The following is a 25,466-nucleotide window of genomic DNA, read 5'->3' on the forward strand; positions in this document are numbered from 1 at the left end:
ACTGAAGTTAATTTCACCAGCTTGTTTATGTTTTACAAAATAGTCACAGGCTTGACAAGATCAACCACCAACCAGCATGCACGTTAACTGTTTGGTCTAAACTTTTGCAGTCCACTCATAACACCTGGAGATTTTTTAAAATAAAAAAATATTGGGGAAATCCCCACCAGTTTATTTATTTGGTCACATTACTTAATGACACTGTCTTTTTTTTTTCCCTGATGGTGGGTTTTGGAGCATTTGTAGGGACTTCGCTTTAGTTGCACAGTGGATAGAGAGGATGACATACACTGTGAAAGAAACTTCACTAGGTAGTCTCACGTACAGTAGTACTTAGTTCTCTCTCGGATGGAGAGAGGGAAGTCCGGTTCAGTTCCACAAAATGTGAGTCCTAACTTCTGAACCATGAATGATCAACTAGATGACTGATGCTCTCAATCCTATTCTGAGTCACTGTACAACATCCACTCAGGTCCAAGACTTGAAAGATTCAGGCTATTAAAAAAAAAAAAAAAAAAACTATTGGAAAATTAGAAATTGGGTAAAGAAAAGGAATTAAATCTCAATTCTATTATGAAACTCTGCTGATTAATGCTCACTTATAATTCCTTAATCACTGATAAATGCTGGGAAAGCTAGAAAGGGCTTTGTGAATTTTTTAAAAATTGGAGTTATAGACTCTCTAAAATTATTTATGAGTTAAACTAATGACTTGGTCAAATGCAGCAGCCTAGTATGGCTACTTTGAATATAATCAAACAAACTGATTTTTCTTATATGCCATGATGCTAAAAACCATTCATAACTGAATTTTTTTATCAGTCAGTTGTTTTTAGCATCATCAAAGACAATCTTAAAGTTCTTTGGGTGAAAATAACTGAAATTATGGTTTTATATTTTTATAAAGTGGAAGTATGAGCTTGTTTATAAGAATAATGGAAATTAATAAAATGCACACTTAATAAACAGATTCTTATCAACGAACAAAACAGAGTAAAAACTTAAACACATGTATATGCTATTCTTCTACCCCAACCCTTATTTAAGGTCATTGAAATCCATGTGTATTCTATATGTGTATGTATATGTATATCTGTATACATGTTATAGACAATATCTGTATGTTTTTACATGAATATGAATATAGATAGGTCTATATGTGCATATATATGTGGAATCTATAAAGTGAAATTCACACAAGTAGAGTGGTGCTTACCACGGGTGGAGAGATTGGGGAAATGGGGAGATATTAGTCAAAAAGTACAAAGTTGCAGCTATGTAGGATGTATAAGTTCTAGGGGTCCAGTGTACAGCATAGTGGCTATAGTTAATAATACTATATTGTACACTGGAAATTTGCTAAAAGCATAGATCTTAGGTGCTCTTACTATACAGATACCGCCCCCACACACAGTAACTGTGTGATGGATGGACCACCCAGTTGGATGATACAGATGAATCACATAGATGGAGATGTTAATTAGATTGAATACAGTCATCATCTCACTATGTATATGTATATCAAAACGTGTCCACCTTAAATATACACAGTTTTTAATTTTAAAACTATTTCACAGGTTATTATTGGGTTTCTTCGGTGACAAGTATACTAATTTCTCTGTTTCCCAATTTTTAAAAGTAAGTGAGAGGCATGTCTGTCATTGTACTCACTTACTAGATTAAAAATTCTTAATTCTTACAGATTTTAAACCCTTGAAGACAGAAATTATATATATGCTTTCCTACTAGGTATTTTATAGAGCTTAGTAAAGAGTTCTCTGTATATAAGTGAACAAAAAATTTATAAGGTAAGGCAGCAAAAGTTCTGTGAACTAATCAAGACCTTCCCCTACTTAGCGTGTACTCTTGGGCAATTCACTTAACTTTTGTGTCTCAGTTTCCTCATTGGTGAATTTTAGGTAGTTTCATTGGATTGTAGTACATATTGTCCTGTGCTATTAGACTTATTACACATAAAGGTACTTTGAGAGAAATAAAAACACTGTCTGCTAATCATTCATGATAAAGATAAAATGTGATTGCTTAATAGCATGTTAAGTTCTTCAATTGTTTCAATGGAGAATCAAGATTTCTGCATTTGAAACTGCCAACCAACTGAGGTTTATATCCAGGAAAACTTTATTTGAGATAGAGATTTGTGTTTGCCGCAAATCCCATTCTAGCCTTAGGGTCCCTGATAGAAATCTTGTCAGAAACTGAGAATGACAAAAGCACTCTTTCTCAAAACAAGGCCACACGTGTCCTGACATGGAGCCATCACAGGAGCTTAGGAAAAGTCACTGACACATGCATGATTTACTGCCTGTTTTTCCCTCATTCTGCTAAGATTTCTGAGGGATTACAGGTTTATGTCTCTGCCCTGATGGCTTGTTTTGTACCTTCCCTGGGGGTGAATATCCACCCCAGGAGGTGAGGACACAGGCTGTCACAATAATTAGTGGTTTTCAGGCCCCCGTCCTGGGATCAAGTATAAACCTAGAAACACAAGATGCCATGTTTTCCCTATTTGTGTCTATCTGAAAGCCAACAATATCAAGTGATTGTTCTAGAAAAACAGATGCTGCAAAAATGATGGCAGGTTATATATGCATTATTGTAATCTCAGACTTCACGCGAGTTCTCTGTCTTTATTTGGGATGCAATGTTCTCAATGGCTTCCAGAGCACACTCACTGATTATAGGAACATGAATGTACGTTGCATCTAAGTAATTAGAGCAGCAAACAATATACAGACTGAGAATCTATAGGTACTTTTTTCTTTAAGAATGACAATATTAAGATAATAGATGTATTTCTCAATGCAGTCTAAAGAATTCGGAATATACTACCCAATAAAAAGAAATGATGTGCATAGCAATTTTTAAGAACATCAAGAAAGAACAAATCATTACTGGAAAATTCCTATGTTTGAAACCAATGAGGTCCTTTTTTCACAAGTTTTCTTTTCTGTTTCTTAATGTGGGAAAAAAAAAAAAAAGTCCTATAAACGTTGTCACAAAACTTTAGACTAGAATGAATGTGTTTTCAGGAAGGACATGGTGCCCTGCAGGGCATATTGTGACACTGGGGCGGAAAGCTGAAAGGATTGAAAAGGGAGTGAACTACAGAACGAAACACACTGGGTGATCTGTGCCCTAAAAAATGCTGCCTGGCTCCCAGGAGAGAAGCCCTCATGCATGTTGTGTTGTTATCTGTTGAGGGAAATGTGTCTAACTTATCCCAAGGGTCAGTGTCGGACTTTTTGTTTTCACTAAAGAATGGGCTTCCTGTATCTGGACAGTGCGCCATGTTTTGGACCTCAGGTTCTTCCTCCACCATTTTCTTTCTAAATGACTAAAAGTCTCTGATAACAGATACAGTCCATCCAGGTTGCTCATTTTGAGTGGTGGTCCTAACTGTTACTTCCTTTCCACAATTCAGACAGCTGAAGATTAAAGCAACTTCATTTTCAGTTATCTGCAGGATAAGATCTTATCCAGGATAAGATTTCATTCACAGATCTTATCCAGGATAAGATTTGCGTTCTTCAGAATAGACCCAGAGTGCAACCAGTTCTACTCTTCCTGCCACTGCTCTGGTCCAAGCCACTGTCCTGCCTCGCCCGGCTTATGGCAATGGGCTCCCAGAAGGCCTCACTCCATGGAGACCCAATGAACAGAGCATGGCTGCTAAAACCAAAGTGGGTGCAGGCCAGTCCCTTGCTTAGACTCCTCCAGGGGTTTTCAAGATGATGTGTCCTTCTTGGAAACAGACTCATTCTATCCATGGCAGAGTCCATGTGGTGCTGTGTAAAGCGGCTCACAGACTTTCTCTCCAAGTCTCTTTGATATTCCTTGACTATGCCAGCAGCTCCCCGCTCCACTGGGAATTTGGACACTCTTCCCCATATAGTGTTTTGCTCCCTCACCTAACCTAACACCCAGGCCTTCCCTGTTTACCTGAATAAAAATTGCATCCCTCCCAATTTTTTTCTATCCCCGTTCGGTTGTTTCTGAAGTTTCATTAATAGACTTTATTTTTTAGAGCAGTTTTAGGTTCAAAGCAAAATTGCACAGGAAGTACAGACAGTTCCTGTATCCCCCCTGCCACACGCAGGGCCTCCCCGACTGTGAACATCCTGCACCAGGTGGTACATTTGTTAAAACTGATGAACCTACATGGACATATCATCATCACCCAAAGTCCACAGATTACATTAGGGTTCCCTCTTGCTGGTGTACATTCTGTGAGTTTAGAAAGATGTATAATGACATGAATCCACCCTTGCAGTATCATACAGAGTGCTTTCACTGCCCTACAAAGCCTCTGTGCTCCACCTAATTCATCCCTCTTTTCACCATTAACACCTGGCAACCACTGATCTTTTTACTGTCTCCATAGTTTTGTCTTTTCCGGAATGTCATCTAGTGGATTCATATAGTATGAAGCTGCTTCATACTGGCTTCTTTCACTTAGTAATAGCATTTAAGGTTCTTCTATGTCTTTCCATGGCTTGATAGCTCATTCCTTTTTAGCACTGAATAATATCCCATTGTCTGGATGGGCCGCAGAATACTTACCCATTTACCTACTAAAGGACATCTCGATTGCTTCCGGCCTTCTGTTTTTGTTTTTTTCCTGCGTAGTGCTCATCAGCATCTAACATAATCTTTATTTGACTTATTTATTTTTTTGTCTGTAGCTCCCACCCGAACTACCGTATAACCTTTATGAGGGTGCGGGTTTTGGTTTTGTTCTCTGCTGTATCCCAGCACCTAGAACAGTGCTAGTGTGTAGAAGATGCTCAAGAAATATATGTTGAATGAAAGAATAATAAGCTATTTTCCAAAAGGTACAAAAGTTAGCAAATTTATCTCCAATCATACGGTACCGCATAATAAATGAAGTTCATTTCTAGCTATGTAGAGGTCATAGCTAATGTCTATCCATGATGTAGCCCAGATAAGGGAACATAGTTCAGATTTTTCAGATATTTGCTTCTTACCGAAATGTGAGCTCCATGAAAGCAGAGCCCTATTCTTCCTTAATCACTGCTACATTCTGGGCACCCAAGAACAATGCCCGGCGTATGGTAGGTGCTCCAGCAATATTTATTGGACGAATGATCGGTTCATCTCAATTTTTTGGTTTTCTTATTTAATCATTTGTCTTATCTGTCAGTTAGGTGCTTTTCGTGGATCAGAGAGTTGCTTAATAACAATTTTCTTTGAAGTAATAACTTAAATACAACCACAGTTTATCATGCTGTTTGATCCAAGCTCAACTATAATTTACTGCCATAAACTGAAAAAAAATATTATTATTTCATCTTCTGCATGGGGGTCACTAGTATGTTGGTTAAAGCACTGTCAGGAGAAAAAATATTTATGTGCAAATGTTTTATGAATATCGTGCTAAAGGGTGAAGGCAGATGAGCAGATTCTTTGATGGCTATGGAAGTCAAACGGCCAAGGACTATCTAGTTCATAAAATCAAAGATAAAACTAAGTAAAATAGTCCTTTCCTAGAAGTGGCAGATGTGGTAAAGACATCAGAAGGGATGATAGAGAATTTTTTAGTAGATGTATCCTTTTGCCCTGGACTAAAAAAAAAGTTAAAACAAGAGAGCCTCGATCTTGTTGAGGAAGTATGGAAGGATCTATTTCATGAAGGAAAAAAATATAACATCTTTAAGGATGAATATAATATCTGGTGAGTGAGGAAGTTCTTAGAAACTTACCCATCATTGTTAACATCTGATACTGCAATGGTATATCCAAAGTAAGATGCCATCTGCAAAGGAAAACCATAAGATGATATATTTTGTGCTCAAAAAGTCATTTTAATTGTCATCTCTCAATTTTCCCTGAAAGATTAGCCACATTGCAGCACATTTTTGCATTTAAATTCATAGACCCTTGGACATGGACAGAGTCTTCGAGTCATTTAGTTTAACCCCTGACCTAATGCATAATGTCCCTCACAACACCCATGACATCTGCTCGGACATCCTCTGGAGATGTTCAACAATAAGTCCATTCAATTTGTAGATACAACTATTAGAATACTTTTTGCTAAAATTGGTCCTCCTGTAACATCTGGTCCTTAATGCTCCTACCTAGTTCTGCAATCTTGAATGTCACAGAATAAATCTAATTCCATTTCCATGTGAAATCTCCTATGGAAATGTTTTCAGTTGGCTTCCTATCTTTCTTAGGGATACAACATGGGATACCAAAGAAACGATGCTACCCCATGAGCACACTGACAGGAGAAGATAAGTAGGATGGACACCCTCTGCTTTGGACTCTTTAGATCACTGAAGCATAAAAAGGTTTTAATTTGAGGGTAAACCGCGTCTCTGTATCAATTCATATTGAGTTTATCGTCTGCTGAGGTTTCTAAGTCTCTTCTGAGTGTAACCAGTGTGCTTTATCTCTCTACATTCTAGCTCTTGTATTTTTGTTTTCAACCTATGTTTTCAAGGTTTATAATCTCTTCAGATCTGGCCAATAGTTTTAGCTTGCCAAGATTTTTCAGTTCCGTATTCTGCCATCCAATGCTTTAGCTCAGCGGTCCCCAACATTTTTGGCACCAGGGACTGGTCTCACGGAAGACAGTTTTTCCACCGACCTGGTTGGGGTGGGGGCGGGGATGGTTTCGGGATGATTCAAGCACGTTACATGTGTTGTGCGCTTTATTTCTATTATTATCACATTGCAATATATAATGAAACAATTACACAACTCACCAGAATGCAGAATCAGTGGGAGCCCTGAGCTTGTTTTCATTTGCCACTCACTGATGGGGTTTTGATATGAGTCTGCAAGCAACTGATTTACTATGGTCTCGGTGCAGTCAAACCTCTCTGCTACTGATGATCTGTATCTGCAGCCCCTCCCCAGAGCTAGCATCACCGCCTCGGCTCCCCCCTCAGGTCATCAGGCATTAGATTCTCATAAGGAGCGCGCAACCTAGATCCCTCGCATGCGCAGTTCACAGTAGGGTTCGCACTCCTATGAGCATCTAATGCCGCCGCTGATCTGACGGGAGGCGGAGCTCAGGCGGTACTGCGAGCGATGGGGAGCGGCTGCAAATACAGATGAAGCTTCCCTCGCTCACCCGCTGCTCACCTGCTCTGCAGCCTGGTTCCTAACGGGCCACAGGCCAGTACCAGTCCATGGCCCAGGGGTTGGGGACCCCTGATTTAGCCAGTTTAGCTTCCTGTCACCTACAAATTTAATCAGCCTACAGTCCCCTGGAAAGTGTGCTCCACAGAAGGCAGAGAGTTCCACCTGTGTTGTTCATTCTTCTCTCTGCCCTGTCTGACCAGTGTTTAGCTCAGAGTAGGTGCCAGGTGCTAGATACTCTTTGCAGAGGAAAAAAATAGATGAGTTACCAAGTGTAACACAATTATGTAATTCTCCCGCCTTTTTTGTCTATTCCAAACATATACAGTTGCCGTAGACTGATTGTTTATGCCTCCCCTCCTCCAAATTCAAATATTGAAACGTAACTCCTTATGTAATGGTATTAGGAAGTGGGGCCTTCCGGAGGTGATTAGGTCACGAAGGGTTGAGCCTGCATGAATGGGATTAGTGCCCTTAGAGAAGAGACCCCAGAGGGCTCTCTAGCCCTCCTTCCACCAGGTGAGGACACAGCAAGAAGACGGCTGTGAACAGGAGGCAGGCTCTCAGCAGATACCAAATCTGCCTACCCCTTGATCTTAGATTCCAGAACTGTGAGAAATAAATGTTTGTTGCTTTAGCCACCCAGTCTATGGTATTTTTATTATAGTAGTCCATGGGCTAAGACATGGGTGCCAGGTGCAAAATACTCTTTGCAGAGGAAATGAATGCCTCATTTAACTGCATCATGCAATAACTCAATTCTCCCACCTCGTTTCCCTATTCCAAACACATACGGTGAAATTCTTATTCCTGGGTGGCATTGTGTGATCTTCACTCAGAGGAATTTCATCACTTATGTATTAAGTTCTGAGGTTCAAGATTGCAGAACTAGGTGGTATGAAAGATGAGAAGTTACAGAAAGGCCAAATTTAACAATGTTTAAAGAGCTTTTAATGATAAAAATGTGAAATGAAAAGACAAAGGAGAAGTCTTGCCAGATTTCCATTAAACCATTAATTGTCACCACTTGGGAATCATGGTTCAAAATTTATAAATCCACCCAACTTCACTATCGTCACAGCCTTACATCTCTATATTTACCACAAGAGTGCCACGAGGGACGTTGTTAAATGCTTTGTTGAAAATTTCACAGTAACGGATAGACTAAAGCCCCAGTTTGGGGGAGGAAATGTCAAAAACGCTCTGTGTTCTTTAAAAAACTCTATTTGCTTGACAAATATATGATTCCGAATTTCTGTGTGTAGCTAAGAGTTGAGCATTTCAGGACCTTAAACCTGGATCCTCCTGGGATCCCGTGGGCCAAGATGTAACTTGGCTGGAGTCAAGTGTGAGGCTTGCTAGAAGCTCCTTACCCTGGGTTGGTGGTTAGGAAAGGAAACTGGTTGACCAGAGAAATGAATTCAACTCACGATTAGCTCCCTCAGACGGGAGTATCACATTCATCCTTTAAAGAAATGTGACAGATTTCAACAGGTCAAAAACCCAGGAAACCCAGGGTAGTGAATGAAGTGTGACCTCAGGCCGTGTTACGTCAGGAGGATGACAGCAGCCTGTTTGCAGGCAACTGACCCATTGATAATAAGACCCCATCCAGTGACAGTGGGTAACGGGGCCATACCTACCCCCTGGGGGGAAGGGACCAGAACCAGAGAGCCTATCTTCCATATAATGTTGGGATTGGGGAGGGTTCCAGTCACTGTGAGGACAGGAAGGCAGAGCCCAGACCCACTGACTGACCAACATGTGAAACCTACAAGAAGCCTGTGTCTTCTCGGGGGGAAGGCGGGTACTCAGAACCCATCACCGCGTACACTACATAAGGACCGCAACATAACAGGATTGCTCTCTGATTTCAGCAATTAGTGGCTTTTGGGCTTTTAGGGAGCATATTCTGCCTTTACATCACTTATCATTTTCTGAAATCATCATGGGCATTTACTTGTTTCTTAATTGTCACCCCCCATCAGCCTCCCCCGGACTGTTGCATGAGAGCTGGGATCTTGTCTGTCTGCTACTTGGTTACACTCCCAGTGCTCAGAAGAGTTTCCAGCACATAGTAGGTGCTCGGTAAATATTTATTTTATGAATGAATAAATAACATATTACAATATACTGTTAGTGCAGAGTGACATTCATTATTTGATTCTAAAATGTCTTCACCTGTTCACCAGTGAAATTCTGAATAAAGGTCATATCTGTAGAGTTAATGATTGAAACCTGAAAGCATAGAAATCAGATAGGTTACATCATTTGGCATAGAATTGGAGCAATTTTTAAAAAGTTTAACTTAAATCATTTTAAAATTTTTGTGAGGAGTCATAAATGGTTAGCTCTACATGTAAAAAAAAAAAAAAAAAAAAGCCCAAAGGAACGATCTTTAAAAATTCCAACTGAACTTTTTGTTTATGGTGAAATCTGGGATCCTTTCAGACAAAATGCATGCTTACTAATCTGATGTAGAGAAATCTGAATTCAGGAACACTGAGAGCACCTAATCTGATAGTTAATTGATCTAATCAAAAATTTAATCTAAGTTTCACTTCTGTGCATTTGCTGTTATGAGAAATTGATGACTATGGTTCTCTGCAAAAAAATGAAATTTTAAAGTATTATCCATGTAGCAAAAATATTCCTTTTAAATTCTATCCAGACAGGACTTCCCTGGTGGCGCAGTGGTTGAGGGTCCGCCTGCCGATGCAGGGGACGCGGGTTCGTGCCCCGGTCCGGGAAGATCCCACATGCCGTGGAGCGGCTGGGCCCGTGAGCCATGGCTGCTGGGCCTGCGCGTCTGGAGCCTGTGCTCCCCGGCGGGAGAGGCCACAACAGTGAGAGGACCGTGTACCAAAAAAAAAAAAAAAATTCTATCCAGACAACCTAAAATCTATAGATATTATAAGTTTACCAGACTTAAACATTATTTAAAATATAAGTTTTTCCTTTCATAAGGTCGATTTATTTTCCTTTCCTATTTTTATGGTAACTAGTTGTAATGGGTTTGAATAGTATCCCTCCAAAACTCATGTCTATCCCGAACTTCAGAAGGTGACCTTATTTGGAAATAGGGTCTCTGTAGATGAAATAAGTAAAGTTAAGGATCTTGAAATGAAGTCATCCTGGATTTAGGGTGGGCCCTATGTCCAATGACTGGTGTCCTTATAAGAGGAGGAGAGGACACACATAGACACAGATGGAAGAAGGCCATATGGAGACCGCGGCAGAGATTCAGGTGAAGCTCCCACATGCCGAGGAAAGGCAGGGCCACCTGAAGTTGGCAGAGGCGGGAAGAATCCACCCCTACATGCATGGGAGGGATGTGACCGTGCCGATCACACCTTGATTTCAGCCTTCTGGCCTCTTGAACTGTGACAGAATAAAATTATGTTGTTATAAGCCACCCAGTTTGGGGTCATTTGTTATGACAGCCCTTGCAAACTAATACACTAGTGAAATAACAATTGACCTTATTATGTCCACCGTATGGGACATATTAAAATGCTGATCACATCAACAGTGGGATCGTCTGCAACTATTCCCAGATTACGCACACGCATAGGGCTAGGCTAGCTTCATGGGCACGTGACCCGTGCAGTCAGTCACAAAGGGTCCCACATGCAGACGGGCCCTCCCCACCCTTTTGATAGCCCAGCTGTCACTGTCCTGAAATTCTTAACAATTTTGAACAAGGGGCTAGGCATTTTCACTTTACACTGGGTCCCACAGACGATGGAGCTGATCCTGCACCCAGGTCAGAAAAGAATCTAACCTCCCTTTTCATAAGCAAACAAGCGTGGATCAGTGGTGCTCACTATTAAAGGGCATTTTAAAAGATTTGAAAACCGCATGCAGCAAAATGTTTCTTTGCGTAGGTAGAGAATGTAGCGCGTAACGCCTTCGTAGTACTCACGCATCCAAAATTCTGTGCTCCTCTGGGAACCCCAGCCACCAGTTCTGTGATGGAAATAGTCATTTACAAGGTGAGTAGCATAGCACACTGTAAAGCTATACAACAAATCAGCTAAAGAGGGTGCCTCTTAAGTGAGTAACTATCATGGGTCCTGTAGAGAGATGGAGGTTTGAAGCCACAGTTTCGCACTGGCTTTTGCTTCTGCTACAGACGAAAGAAAACAGAAGACCCAAAGTCGTACTTTGAGATTTACCTGTCTCCCTCACATTCTCCATGTGTTTCTGCCTCCAGAACATAAGCCTGGCTTCTCAGATCTGTGTGTGATTTGTCAGTTAAACCTCGTACTCTGATTTCTCCGGTTTTCACTGTCTTTCGTACTTGTCTTTTGTACTAGTGTACAAAGTAACAGCTCCTGTCCCACTAGTGTGTTCAAACAATTTCAGTTACCTAAGGAAAAGCCACATACTATAAATGATTGAGTCTTTCCCCCTGGAACAGAATTACAGGACAACCTGGCAGCCAAGGGTACACAAGGAAGGGAAGCTTTAGTAATAGAGGTAGAAAAAGCAACTCTGGTGAAAAGCGGGGAGCATATTCCAATGCACAGTGATATGGCTCTAGATTCAGGAAATAGTGGTTTCAGTGCTTGGGTCTGCCATAAACTGGGGATCAATCACTGAAACTGATTTTTTCCAGTCACCTACAATAGATGGGAGTTGGAACTGCCTGATTATGAGAGATCTTTCCAGCTCTCATTTCTATAAATCTAAACTATCCTTTGATTCAGTGGGGTCAACATTTTAGTTTAATTTAAAGAAAGGGGGCCTGGAAAAGTGTCCCCTTCCATTCAAATTTCCCTTCACCCAAAGCTGGTCCTAAAGGTATAGCACAAATTCTAGCATTAATTCTATCTGATGTAATAAACTCTAGCAGAGGTGGGCACTCATGCTGTTGGAGCGTTAATCATCAGAGAAGATCCATTTGGGCCTAGATGTTGGACTTTTCAGTGGTAAATTTACTCTAATTCAATCAACATATAAATGTTCATTGCAAGCATAGGATACAGCACGGAGCAAAGACAAAATTCCCTGCTCTCGTGGGAGCTTATACTTGAGCTGGAAGGGGCAGTCAATTTGAAAAGTAGAGTCAAATGTCATGTTAGAGTATAGCACAGAAAAACTAAGCAGTAAAATGGTACTGGGAGTGCTGGAATTGGGAGGCGGAAGGAATTATGATTTATTGGGGTGGTCAGGGAAGGTCTTGGCAAGAAGATGACATGTTACCAAAGCCTGAAGAAAGTGCAGGAGTAAATATCATGGAGGTCTAGGAGAAGTATGTTCTAGTCAGAAGGAATAGCACGTGCAAAGGTCCTGAGGTAGAAGTGTGTCTGGAGTATTCAAAGAACAGCAGGGAGGGCAGGGTGGCTGGAGTGGTTGGAAGGAGTCAGGGGTAAAGGACTGGGAGCTGAGGTCAGAGTAAATAGGGACCTCATGAACAGAGTCTTTTAGGTCATTGTGAAGACTTGGATTTTAGACAGAATGAGCTGGGCAATCACTGGGAGCCAAGAAGTTACACCACGTGACTTCTCTTCCTCGAGGACCACGTTGGCTGCTGGATCTAGGGAAGACCACAGGAGGGCCAAGATGAAAGCAAAGAGGATCAGTTAGGAGGCTGTTGCCACAGTGCTGATGGGCACTCGGATCAGAGCGGAGGCTGCGGAGGAGGTGAAAAGTAGGCAGATCCTGGCTGTCTTTTGAGTTTGGTTAGCAGGATTTGCTCATGGATTAGATATGGATGGGGTGTGAGAGAAAGAGCACAGTCCAAGGCTGTTGCAAGGTTTTTTGCTTGAGCAGCTCGGAGGATGGCATTGCCATTTACTGAGATGGAGCTGATGGAGGGTAGAGCATGTTTAAGTGGACAGATCGGGAGTTCAGGTTTAAGCTTATTAAGTTAGGAAGAGCCATTCAAATAATGTTGAGTGTTGAGTAGATTCTAGACCTTACACCGTATTCCAGCTTCCTGGACACACGTATGGACGTTTACTAGGGGCACCTAAAAACAGACCACACTCAGATAGAACAGAGCTGACTGATTTCGAGATCAGGCTTGCCAAACAGGAAAGACTAAGGGGATTATACCAAGTGAGATACCCGGCAACCACGGCTTCTCATTCCCCACAAACATTCAGAATTTGGTTTAAAAAAAAAAAAAATCAGCCATCACACTAGTAACTTTGGGGCCTGCAGCCTCATAATGGCTATAACACAAAGGAGTTATTAAATGTAGGGCTGATGAAAAGTTTCAGAATTGTTTAAAAATCACAGTCCTAAAAGAGCTTTTTAGGTCACTGCACTTTTCCCCGTGTTTTATATTGGGCTGGCCAAAAAGTTCGTTCAAGTTTTCTGTAACATCGCATGGAAAAACCTGAACGAATGTTTTGGCCAATCCAATAGAGGGCTTCATTTCAACAATGTTTCTCACCTTGCTGAGAGTCCCCAGTAAATTCCCCAGCAGCAACTGAATATCCTGTTTTAAAGCAAGAAACAAACGAATCACACGTTTGAAGACTTTACAAATGATCTGTATCTAGAAATATGAAGGTACTACCATAGTAGTACCTTGTGCAGAAATGCCAACAAATCCTATTACATAGAAGTTTAGGGTTCTACAAAGAGAAAAATTAATCAAACCAGGATTTATACTAAATCTTGGAAGCATACTAGATCTGCTGCTTCTGAGCCTGGCAACACCTTTGGATTCTGAGGTCCCTTTTAGAAGCAGGAATGCTTCATTGCCCACCTGGACGTGTGAATGGTGGTTGCTGCATTTGAAGAGTTGCTGACTCATCATAATCAGACATAATTACTCTGAGAGGTATCTCTTGTGCTCAGGTTCTGCAATTTCTGATCACCTACAAGGCCTACTTCCTAATACCTTTAATGATGATTTCCCACAAACTTCACTTGGCTCTAAAGTGAGACGAGGTGATAAAAGATAGCTACAGTTTTTAAAAGTTCATCAAGGAATCAAAATGCCGATACGTATGATACCGAAGGTGGCAAACGATAGTGATGAAATGGCATCGTGTGGTTTGCACGTAATAAATTTTGAGAACATTCTAGCAACTGGAAAGTCTCTTGCTCTTTTTAGAAACTGGAAAGGGTGATCATCGTGTTGCCCGGGTAGTACTGGGCATCCTCACTAATACATAGTATCTACGACTGACTGGTAAAATCCTTTATTTGCAAGAGATTGTCATGGAGCCTATAAAACAGCTATGAAACCATGGAGACTACATATAATGGCTGAATCAAAAGAAAAGAAAGCTAAGAGTCCACTCGAAGCTAGTAAGAGAAGAAAATTGGCAAAAGGTGCCAAATATTATAAGTGAGGAATAAAATTTGCTTCCACATTTAACATGCTTGTCTTTTGAGAAGCCGCAAATGTCTTGAGCAATGCATCTCACCAAGGTAACTGTCATCGTAGGAAGCAGGAGCCACTTCTGTCTGCTTTTCTCCAGCCAATTTTCTCAGGATATCCTTGAATGAGTAGTTTGCAATGATATCTGCAATACTGGCAGTGATCACCTGACCTGTGTTCAAACAAATGAATAGATTAACTGAATGAACATGAGAGGCGGGCCCTCTCCGCCACAGACACAGGGTATCTGAACAACACACACGCCCTTGAAAATGGTCATGAGGTTGCCTGCATTTTCGACAATGAATTTTCCTGCCTGGCTCTAGAACTGCAGGCTAAGTTTGCTGACAGCTGGTTAGAGCTTTCCATTCTAATAGAAGAAGCACAGATGAGCTATGTAATTGTTTTCATACAACATTTATTTTTTTCTGTGGTTTAAATTAAGGTGTAGTTGGTTTATAATATTATGTTAGTTTCAGGCACACAGCATAGTGATTCAGTATTTTTATAGATTATACCCCATTACAGGATAGCCATGGATCCAAAAGATGGCCAGCAATGTTCCACTACAACTTTTATGCATTCCTATATTTATTATGGAAATCTAAGGAAAAAGTGTGATCTCATGCTCTTTGGGAGAAAACTGGAAGAATGTTTTCAAGAGACTAAAATTTAATATTAATTTTAAAGCCAAACTATTCCTTGGGGATTCACACATTCACAACTTCAGTCTTTCTGTCTGAAGTTCCAAAAGAATAAAACTGTTAAATCAGGCCGTAAATATCTCCGAGTGACCTTGCCTGAAATGACTGTTCTTATATTAAGACAATCGTATTTACACATGAGTTTCTGAACAACGTCTGTAGAATTTGCCAGTTTTCTCTGGGTTAAAGCTAAATATCCCCTTCCTTGCTCCCACAGACACACTGCCTTTGCTTATTTCCTTTAGTTCTTCTATAAATATTATAATCTTAAAACTGACTGAGTAAAATTTTAAATTATCTCAGACAAATGCTCTCTATCCCCTCGACATGGCTAATTGTCAGCATATCATCTATATCAGACATTTTTTTTTCAACGTAAGGAAAGAATTATGTGAAATTAATCAAGTGCATTAGAACAAAATCTTTTTAAACACATCACTTTTATTTTATACCCATCCTCTGCATAAAATATATTGTTTTCCAGTTTGCAAAATAATGTTTAAAGACTGAAAGGTTAATTATTTGATGTGCATAGTTGTATATGTATGAATTAAGCTTAACAGTAATTTCACGTAAAATTTTATCATAAATCCATCTCGCCTGTATCTTTCCCATTGGCCTTTTAAACATGATCAGGTCTCCTCCATTAAAAAAAAAAAAAAACAACCAAAAAACTTCACTCAACTATTCATCTCTCTCATATTCTTTTCTATCCTTATTCTAAACTTTACAGCCAAAATTAAGTCTGTATTCTCTGTAATCTCTCTTTAGGCATCCCATTCACATCCACGCCTTTGGTTATCACCACTATGCTAGTTTTTATTTTAGCCTAGATATCCTCTCTGAGTTTAAGCCCATACATCTAAATACTTATGTGAAAAGTCTTGGACATCTCAAACATGTTCATACTCAACATAACCAAAAGTAAACTCATCATCTTCCTTCCCCAGTACACTCCAAACCCGTTCTCTTTCGGCTTTCTCCATTTCAGGGACTGGGACCCACCTAAAACCATTCAGTTACAAAAGTCAGAAACATATCCTTGGCATCCTCCCTGTTCACCCACATACATCCAAACCATCATCCAAGCTGTTTATTCTGCCTCCGAAGTATCTCTCAAATTCCGCCCCTTTCTCAGTCTGTACTATGACCACTCTAAGAAGCAAACATCTTCATCTGAACCTTACAGCTGGTTTACCTTATAGACTTAAAACTAGCTTATAACCTTAGAACTCGTTTGCTGATACTGCACTTTGGCCAACTGCCGATCCATTTTCCACACTGAAGCCAGCGTGATCTTTGTGTAACACACACCCGATGATAAAATCCCATGCTTCAAATTCTCCAGTGGTTTCCCATTATTCTCAGAACAAACAACACATTCTTATTCTACCTCAGGCAATCCATTTAAACTCCAACCATCCACCGGGGATTTCTCATTGTTTTGGAGATAAAGACAAAACTGCTTACCTGGGGCTGCAAGTCCTGCAGGGAGGGTGGGACCCCTCCATCCCACTCAGCAGCTCTTAACTCTAGTCCCCTGATTTCCCTCCATTCTCAGCTCGCCGGGCGCCTTTATGCCCTAGAACATTTTCACACAACCCTTCCTCTCTGCGCCTGGTTACCTCCCACTCGGGGTTCAGGGCTCAGTTCAGGGTTGCTGCTTCCAAATTCGTTGAAGTTAAGGTTGATGCCGGCTTATGTAACACCTTTTTTAAGAATTAGAGGAAGTCATCCCTCCTGGGCAGATGCCATCATGCACCTGGGTTCAGGGCTCCCTAAGCAGAGCACAGGTTGTAATTTCATCTCGTCAGCCAGTGTTCAGAGGACAAAACATACCTGCATGGGGCCACCCTGGAGAAGCCTCCTATGCTCTCATGGCCCCATCTTGACATAGCTTCCTAGTGAGTATCATGCCTGGAGTTTCTTAAGTACTCGTGTGAGTATTCGATTAATGCCTACATCTTTCCCCAGATGCTAACCTCTGCGGGTTACTCATTATTGTACCCTCAGCATCTAGCACAAAGCTGGGCATGGTCTCAGTAAGCATTTGATGAATGAAGGAATTAAGTTGCAACGGTATTTTAAAATATCATTTATATCACAAAGTACAAACTGAAATGATGCTTCCTTCATTGGGGAAACTACCAGTATGGAGATAAAATTAACATAATAAAAAGTCAACACTTGATGTTACTTCTGTTTCATCTTCCTGTTGGAAACAACCCGTGGGCATTTCTTCTCTGCTAACAGGACCTACCTTGCCAATAAAAACTGCCAGGGCCTCCAACTATAAGGTCTCCGTTCTACAAAACAGAAACGGCAACAATTGGAAAAGAAAAACAGTTTCTTTTTTTTTTTAAGGGTGAGAAATCATTGTTCGTAAGCATTGCTCTAACAATTATACATAAAAAGTAATTTTTAAAAGAGGCCCTTATATCTGAGTCATGCAGGTCATTTTCTTTCCTTTTATTCCTTTCAATTATTTAGTGTGTTGTATCAAATACTTTTAATTAGATTCAATGAGGTAAGTAAAATTCTCTCCCCTGAGAATACATAAATTCAGTTTTTTGGCACTGCATCTTCCATGCTGTGCAGTTCCGTAGACACGGTCTTTTGAGCCTTAGCGGTAAAAAGAAAATTTGATTTCTGTTTATTTTAAGGCCACAGTAATGCCTGTTTTTTTTTTTTTCTATACATCTGCAAACACACCCCTTCCCAGGAGAGGGAGTGACAACTCCAGACTAGAAAATAAAAACTTTCCTTTCTACTTAGAGCCCCACCTTCCTTATCCTGCATCCTTGACTTTTGGGGGTGGGGGGGGTGGGGGGGGAGAAAAAGAGTAAAATTTCAGACACTGATGAAATTTACAGTATTTGCAAAACCATGGAAGCTTTGCGCCCACGTTCTTATTAAATATCTGTTTTTAATTTGTGAAAGGATAACGTGAAATGAACACTAATGTGAAATCGAATCAGTCAGTTACACCTAAGAGATGAAAACACAGATGCTTGTGATCCTTTTAGAAGCACATTTCTTTACTGAGTTTTTGAGATTTTCATTTAAAAACGAAGCAAGGGGCTTCCCTGGTGGCGCAGTGGTTGAGAGCCCGCCTGCCGATGCAGGGACCACGGGTTCGGGCCCCGGTCTGGGAAGATCCCACATGCCGCGGTGCGGCTGGGCCCGTGAGCCATGGCCGCTGAGCCTGTGCGTCCGGAGCCTGTGCCCCGCAGCGGGAGAGGCCACAACAGTGAGAGGCCCGCGTACCGAAAAAAGAGGAAGAAAATGCAAAAATGAAGCAAGACTGTTGCTTTTCAGCCTGTGTATTTCTTTTTTTTTTTTTCTCATATAACCATTTTTAATACATAACAAGCAAAGGAAGCAAGCAGAAGAGATAATCTAAGGGCATTAAACACTTCTCTAAATGCATTACAGAATGTTTTTCAAATCCAATTCCTTAAACAACTCTCTTCTCTGTGTAGCAAGCAGGTTTCACTGTTTTAACCATTATTCCATGTGTCTTTATTTTTTATTTTATTTTATTTTTTTAACATCTTTATTGGAGTATAATTGCTTTACAATGGTGTGTTAGTTCCTGCTTTATAACAAAGTGAATCAGTTATACATATACATATGTCCCCATATCTCTCCCCTCTTGGATCTCCCTCCCTCCCACCCTCCCTATCCCACCCCTCTAGGTGGTCACAAAGTCCCGAGCTGATCTCCCTGTGCTATGCGGCTGCTTCCCACTAGCTTTCTATTTTACGTTTGGTAGTGTATATATGTCCATGCCTCTCTCTCGCTTTGTCCCAGCTTACCCTTCCCCCTCCCCGTATCCTCAAGTCCATTCTCTAGTAGGTATGCATCTTTATTCCCATCTTGCCTCTAGGTTCTTCATGATTTCTTTACTATTTAATAAATTGCCATATGTATAGATTACTTTATTAAAACTAAAGAGCAAACAAAAAAATTTAAAGTTGCCCAAACAGGCCAGGTGTATACCTAAAGGTTCTTTTGTTGATGGTGGTTATTGGGGGTGGAAGTGGAAATGAGAGGCAGGGGGTAAAAAAAAATCAAACAGATAAAATAAATTTTAGAAGCTATAAGATCAAAAGAATTTACCTTATAAAAGTCCAGACTAAATCCTGCTTGGCAGTAACCCTGACCTTCAGGATCAGCATTGCCTGGAATGATCAAAAGATACAAATGTTATAACATCATTATCCCCGAGATCTATTTTAATAACCAGTTCAGGATACACTGTTGTTTTATCTATAGACTTCTAAATTTAAAATGATCAATATGTGTTCTATATTTATTTTTTAAATTTATTCCAAGTAATTTCTTAAATACATTGCAATCTGTGTTCTTGTCCCGAATGGCACTGTGATTCTACAGTAAGAGCGATAGGAATAACGTTCCTTGGACTTACGATACTGAGTTTTATAACTCATGTTTATTTGAAGTAATAAAACCTCCATCTCCCAACTGTGTTCCCAGTTCCCCAACTGGCAATAATGTGTTTCTGTGGTGCCCACGTGTTCTGAGTAAAGCAATGCCTTGAGAAAGAGAGAGCTGAATTTAGTCACCTGGGTGGACACTTTCTGCTGGGGTCACTGATAAGAGTTTCAATTTCCTGATCTCTCACCGGAAATTAACTTCAAATTCTTCTATTATCATTACGTAAATTAGGACCTGGCATTTCTGATCACATTGCATCTCACAGGGACTCTAGTGTTCACAAAAGGGAAAACTCTCTAGAAATGGCTTATTTTATACTCTCTGCAATGTAATTCACTAGCTGAATGTCCAATAGGACTTTTTTATAATACAGTTTTTCTTTTTCTTTTTTTTTTTTTTTTGCGGTACATGGGCCTCTCATTGTTGTGGCCTCTCCCGTTGCGGAGCACAGGCTCCAGACGTGCAGGCTCAGTGGCCATGGCTCACGGGCCCAGCCGCTCCGCGGCATGTGGGATCTTCCCGGACCGGGGCACGAACCCACGTCCCCTGCATCGGCAGGCGGACTCTCAACCACTGCGCCACCAGGGAAGCCCTGTAATACAGTTTTTTAAACCATAGGCAGGTCAACTGTGGATTCCCAGGATATTAGGATCCTGGGACATTAGGATGAGGAATGTACTACTTGTCACTTGTACTTTAAAAGAGTATCACTCCTAAAGTGCTTAAATTAAAACCAAAATATAGTTCAGTAGAGGGAATCTCAGTCATTATACAGTTAGATGCGAACATGCAAATAATTACTCCTTTCTTATCAAGGATACTCCTGAATGGAAGCTAAAATAAGAGGGCAGGAAAGGAAAAGCACATCATCCCAGGAAAAATTTATAGGCTGGACATGTGCCTGTTCCAGAAGCTTTTTGAAATGGATCAGGCCTTTCCAGCTTTTCCTAGAATGCCTTCTGTTTTTTCTTCTCTTTGGTTAGTGCTAATTTTAGCACCATCATCAGCCATTCTTTCCAGATGTTCCCTTTATATTTTAAAATACTTTTCTACTTCATGTACTGTATTTTTCTGATGATCTGTTTTTAATTCAAATGTCGATGCTTTGTGTGTGTGTTTTTTTAAGCTAAGTTTTTTTTTTTTTACAGCTTTACTGAGGTATACTTAATATACCAAAAAAATGCACATCTTACTGTGTACGTTTTGATGAGTTTAGACATATGCCTCATACCATGATACCACCACCACGATCATGGGAATAAACATATTCATCACCTCCAAAAGATTTCCTGTGCTCCCCACCCTCATCAAATTTGCTTTTTTGTTTGTCTTTTTGTGGTGAAAACACTTAACATGAGATCTACCCTCTTAACAAATGTTTAGTGCACAGTACCTTACAATATATTTTATTTTGTAACTATATTTTGTGGTTTATAGTTATGAATGCTACAAAGTTCCTTAAAGTCTCAAATGTCCAGGTACCATTTTTCTAGAAGTTCGTGCCTGTAAATAGCTGTATGCAACAAGAAATATATATGAACACAAGATATATGATTATGTGAACATAGATGTGTTGACTGTATTTAAGAAATGTATTTTAATGCATAAATCTTTTTTATAAATCCTTTTGAAAATCGACTCTGACTTCTTCAATATTGTAAATTATTCAGAAAGGAAGAAACAGGACCATTCTTTGAAATCATTTTGCTGCAAAACAGGAAACTGAAAAAATTCAGAGAAAACAGTAATTTTTCATAAAATTCATCGAGAGAGCAACCAACTTCAAATGTTGAAGTGGTGATTATAATAGAAATGGGAGGTTATTTCCTTTGCAAAGTAAGTTTTTCTCTTACAATTATAGTTTATGAGAGCTGAAGGAATCTTTCTTCCTAGAACTTCAGAGCATCTGTGAACTTTACAATTATGCCCTAAAGAGTAAACTCAGGAATCCAGGGAATCACGCTATCATGTGTTGGCTCCCCAAGGAGAATGGAAAGGTGTGTGTAAACCATTGCCATCTAAATTATGAATGACTGTAAGAGCTACAGGCATGTCATTAATATGAATGAGCAGACTACCACCCAAATTGCTCAAAGTGTCAGTGAAGGGGCTTTGCAGTGTGACATGAACATGAGAGGCTTCTTGAAATTCTCTTTTGAAAGTAATATCCCTGTTCTGTGATATTGACCATACGCTCATGAACAAGGTGGCTTTGTGTTTATGAACTGTGAACTCCTTAGGGAACACAGGAAGCCGGCTCCTTGGGTGCATTTGAGAAGGAAGTACTTCCAGTAAGAGAGAGACCAGGAGGATGTGACACTGGAGTTGTGTACTAGACTGAACAGAATTCCTGGCCATTTGTTTGGCTATTCTGCAGCTCGACATAAACTTCACCTTTACCTGTGTCAAGCTATTCTTTTATTTAGGAAAGTAAACGCTAAATAAATTCGCAACATAATATACCCGTGTAACTCAAAATGAGAGCATACTATACTTTAAAGTTCTAGATAATGGTTCAAACTCACCCTGCAACTCCTATCCACAAGTCTAGATGGCTTATGCTGTATTTTAACCTGAGCTCTCCCATCACATGGGCAGTCAGATAAAAAGGCAGAACAAGAAGCAGTGACATGGTTTCTAAACAATCATCCTTGATGTTAGCTGGAAGAGGATATATCATCAAGGTAAGAGGCATGTGAAGGACGGGCTCCTCATTTCAGCTACAGTAGTTTGCTGTGGGGAGGTACCTCTAGCAAGTCATAAGAAATGTGATATGGATAGGTGTAAAAATTGATGAAACAAGTTCAGTTTTGAATCTCTGCTCTACCATAAATTTTATGAATAAATTCAGGATTTATTTATTGCTCTACCTGACTTTTTTTTTTTGCCATGATACACGGCTTGCGGGATCTTAGTTCCCCAACCAGGGATTGAACCCGTGCTCCCTGCAGTGGAAGCGTAGAGCCCTAACCACTGGACTGCCGGGGAATTCCCTGACTTTTATCTTTAGCATAATAATAAGGACCTCTTACAGAACTCAGCAGCATGACCTTGAGTGGAAAACGACACAAAATATCCCTCTTAATGGATGATGCCATGCTTGGGAAGCTCCTGCTTTCCTGCTCCAATAACTGCTAAGAGAAGCCCTTCCTGTCGTCCTGTCTGAAACAGCTCCTCTCCCTACCCAGGCACGTCGCTCCCTACTCTTTTGCCTTGCTATGTTTTTCTTTGTAGTACTTTTCACTACCTGCCATTATATTAGAAACTTATTTATTATTTAAACAAATTTTGTTGTTGAGATGTAATTGACATATTAGTCCAAGGTGTACAACACAATTTGATTTATGTATATACTGTGAAATAATTACTACAGTAAATGTAGTTAACATCTGTCACCACACATCGTTACAATCTTTTTCTCTTTTGGCTATGTTGGGTCTTCACTGCCACGCGCAGGCTTTGTCTAGTTGCGGCGAGCGGGGGCTACTCTTTGTTGTGGTACGTGGGCTTCTCATTGCGGTGGCTTCTCTTGTGGCAGAGCACCGGCTCTAGGTGCATGGGCTTCACTAGTTGTGGCACGTGGGCTCAGTAGTTGTGGTTTGCGGGTTCTAGGGTGCAGGCTCAGTAGTTGTGGCGCACGGGCTTTGTTGCTCCGCGACATGTGGGATCTTCCCGGACCAGGGCTCGAACCCGTGTCTCCTGCATTGGCAGGCGGATTCTTATCCACTGCGCCACCACGGAAGCCCCGTTACAATCTTTTTAAAGCTCTTAAGATCTACTCCCACAGCAACGTTCAACTATACAATATCGTATTACTAACTACAGTCACCATGCTGTACATTACATCCCCAGGATTTATCTTATAACTGGAAACTTGTACGTTTTGACCACCTTCACCCGTTTAACCCACACCCACACACCCCACCACTGGCAACCACCAATCTGTACTCTTTTTCTGTGAGTTTGTGTGGGTTTTTTTTTTTAAGATTTTCCATATAAGTGAGATCATACAGAGTATTTTTCTTTATCTGACTTACTCCGTTTAGCATAATACCCTCAGGATCCATCCATGTTGTCATAAATGGCAAGACTTCATTCTTTTTTATGGCTAAATAATATTCCATTGTGTATATATCCATATCTCTATCTATTCCATATTTCCTTTATCCACTTATCCATTGATGGATCCTTTGGTTTTTCCATGACTTGGTTATTGTAAATTGTGCTGCAATGAACATGGGGGTGCAGATATCTTTTCAAGATAGTGATTTCAGTTCTTTTAGATAAATACCCAGAAGTGGAATTGCTGGATCTGAACTTATATATTTATGCATATGTTGTCTCTCTCCCGCCCTAGAATATGCTTTTTGAAGACAGGGGTTTGCTTTTTCTTGTCCTGTGCTTTATTCCCTAAACATAGAATAATTAGTGCTCAGTGTGTTCAAAAAACACGTGTTGGGGCTTCCCTGGTGGCGCGGTGGTTGGGAGTCCGCCTGAACACGTGTTGAATGAATGCATAACTGAGTCTTATTATCTATGAGGAACACCTCTTTTATTTATTTATATAAGTTTATTTATTTATTTATTTTTTGGCTGTGTTGGGTCCTTGTTGCTGTGCCCATGCTTTCTCTAGTTGCAACGAGCAGGGGCTACTCTTCGTTGCGGTGCACGGGCTTCTCATTGTGGTGGCTTCTCTTGTTGCAGAGCACAGGCTCTAGGTGCACGGGCTTCAGTAGTTGCGGCATGCGGGCTCAGTAGTTGTGGCTTGCAGGCTCTAGAGCGCAGGCTCAGTAGTTGTGGCGCACGGGCTTAGTTGCTCCGCAGCATGTGGGATCTTCCCGGATCAGGGCTCAAACCCCTGTCCCCTGCACTGGCAGGTGGATTCTTAACCACTGCACCTCCAGGAAAAGTCCAGGAACACCTCTTTTAAAGCCATTTAAGGGACTTCCCTGGTGGTGCAGTGCTTAAGAATCCACCTGCCAGTGCAGGGGACACGGTTTTGATCTGTGAGAACACAGGCTAGGTGGAGAACTCATATCCACTGTGCCCTTGGGTCCAGTCATGCTAATTAACACCATTCCTACAATTAACAAGCGGACAGGTAGCATTTTTCCAATGCAGTGTGAATTTGGAGTAGAGGCGGAGAGTTTAAGGCCTAAAATAAGGAACCAATCAATTTGACTGCAGAATATCTAAGAACAGAAAATTTCTGAAACACGGAAGACGATCAGCAGAATTCCGTGTCTTGGTCCTCACGTTACAGTAAGGCATCCTGGAAGACGGTCCATCATCTTTACCCCCACTGCTTTTCCCTTACCAGTGGTGTTCTGGGGTTGCCTGCACTGTCTATAGCAGAAAAGCTTGAGCTAAATTTCAGTTCCAAGAATAGAAATAACTTACTGTTCCGACAAGGAGAGTACTCAGCATACGCACTGAAATTCTGAATCGCTACATAGCACGTGCCAACTGGGTCCTTTTCTGGCGTCGGCTTAAGAGTTCTCCAGTGATATAATGGAGCACAGGCCTGGGAGACATCAAAGACAATAAAATTTTTTTGGATGTAGATTCCTCATACAGTGCTTTGATTTGACTTATTGATGAATGGACCTAAATTTGTAACAAACAATGCTCAATTATTAAGTGACTTAATTGGCCTCCAGTATGCTAATGAGTACCTCGGTAGTCAGAGTTAATGAAACTTCCAAAGCCAATATTTCAACATTAATGCACTGTAGAATTGGAACAAATTAAGCATATACAAAGGAATGAGATTTTTTCCCCCACAGGATTTTAAATCAAATCAAAGTAGCCTAGCAAAAGTAAAT

The 25,466-nt window shown here is 40.7% G+C and overlaps 1 protein-coding gene across 1 annotated transcript in view; it reads right to left on the reverse strand.

Annotated features, from left to right (window-relative positions):
* The window catches only part of ITGA8 (integrin subunit alpha 8), a 180,924-nt gene that overhangs the window by 119,879 nt on the left and 35,579 nt on the right, over positions 1 to 25,466 (reverse strand). Inside the window, exons 8-15 of the mRNA XM_024750072.1 lie at positions 25,042 to 25,165; positions 19,303 to 19,364; positions 17,441 to 17,486; positions 14,523 to 14,648; positions 13,538 to 13,582; positions 11,057 to 11,100; positions 9,313 to 9,369; positions 5,742 to 5,794 (exon numbers count right to left, since the gene is read on the reverse strand). Coding sequence (XP_024605840.1) covers positions 5,742 to 5,794; positions 9,313 to 9,369; positions 11,057 to 11,100; positions 13,538 to 13,582; positions 14,523 to 14,648; positions 17,441 to 17,486; positions 19,303 to 19,364; positions 25,042 to 25,165 — 557 coding nt within the window. The remainder of the gene's footprint in view (positions 1 to 5,741; positions 5,795 to 9,312; positions 9,370 to 11,056; positions 11,101 to 13,537; positions 13,583 to 14,522; positions 14,649 to 17,440; positions 17,487 to 19,302; positions 19,365 to 25,041; positions 25,166 to 25,466) is intronic.

The sequence above is a fragment of the Neophocaena asiaeorientalis genome, unplaced genomic scaffold, assembly GCF_003031525.2.
Source record: "Neophocaena asiaeorientalis asiaeorientalis breed wild unplaced genomic scaffold, Neophocaena_asiaeorientalis_V1.1 scaffold4, whole genome shotgun sequence".
NCBI classification, from domain to species: Eukaryota; Metazoa; Chordata; class Mammalia; order Artiodactyla; family Phocoenidae; genus Neophocaena; species Neophocaena asiaeorientalis.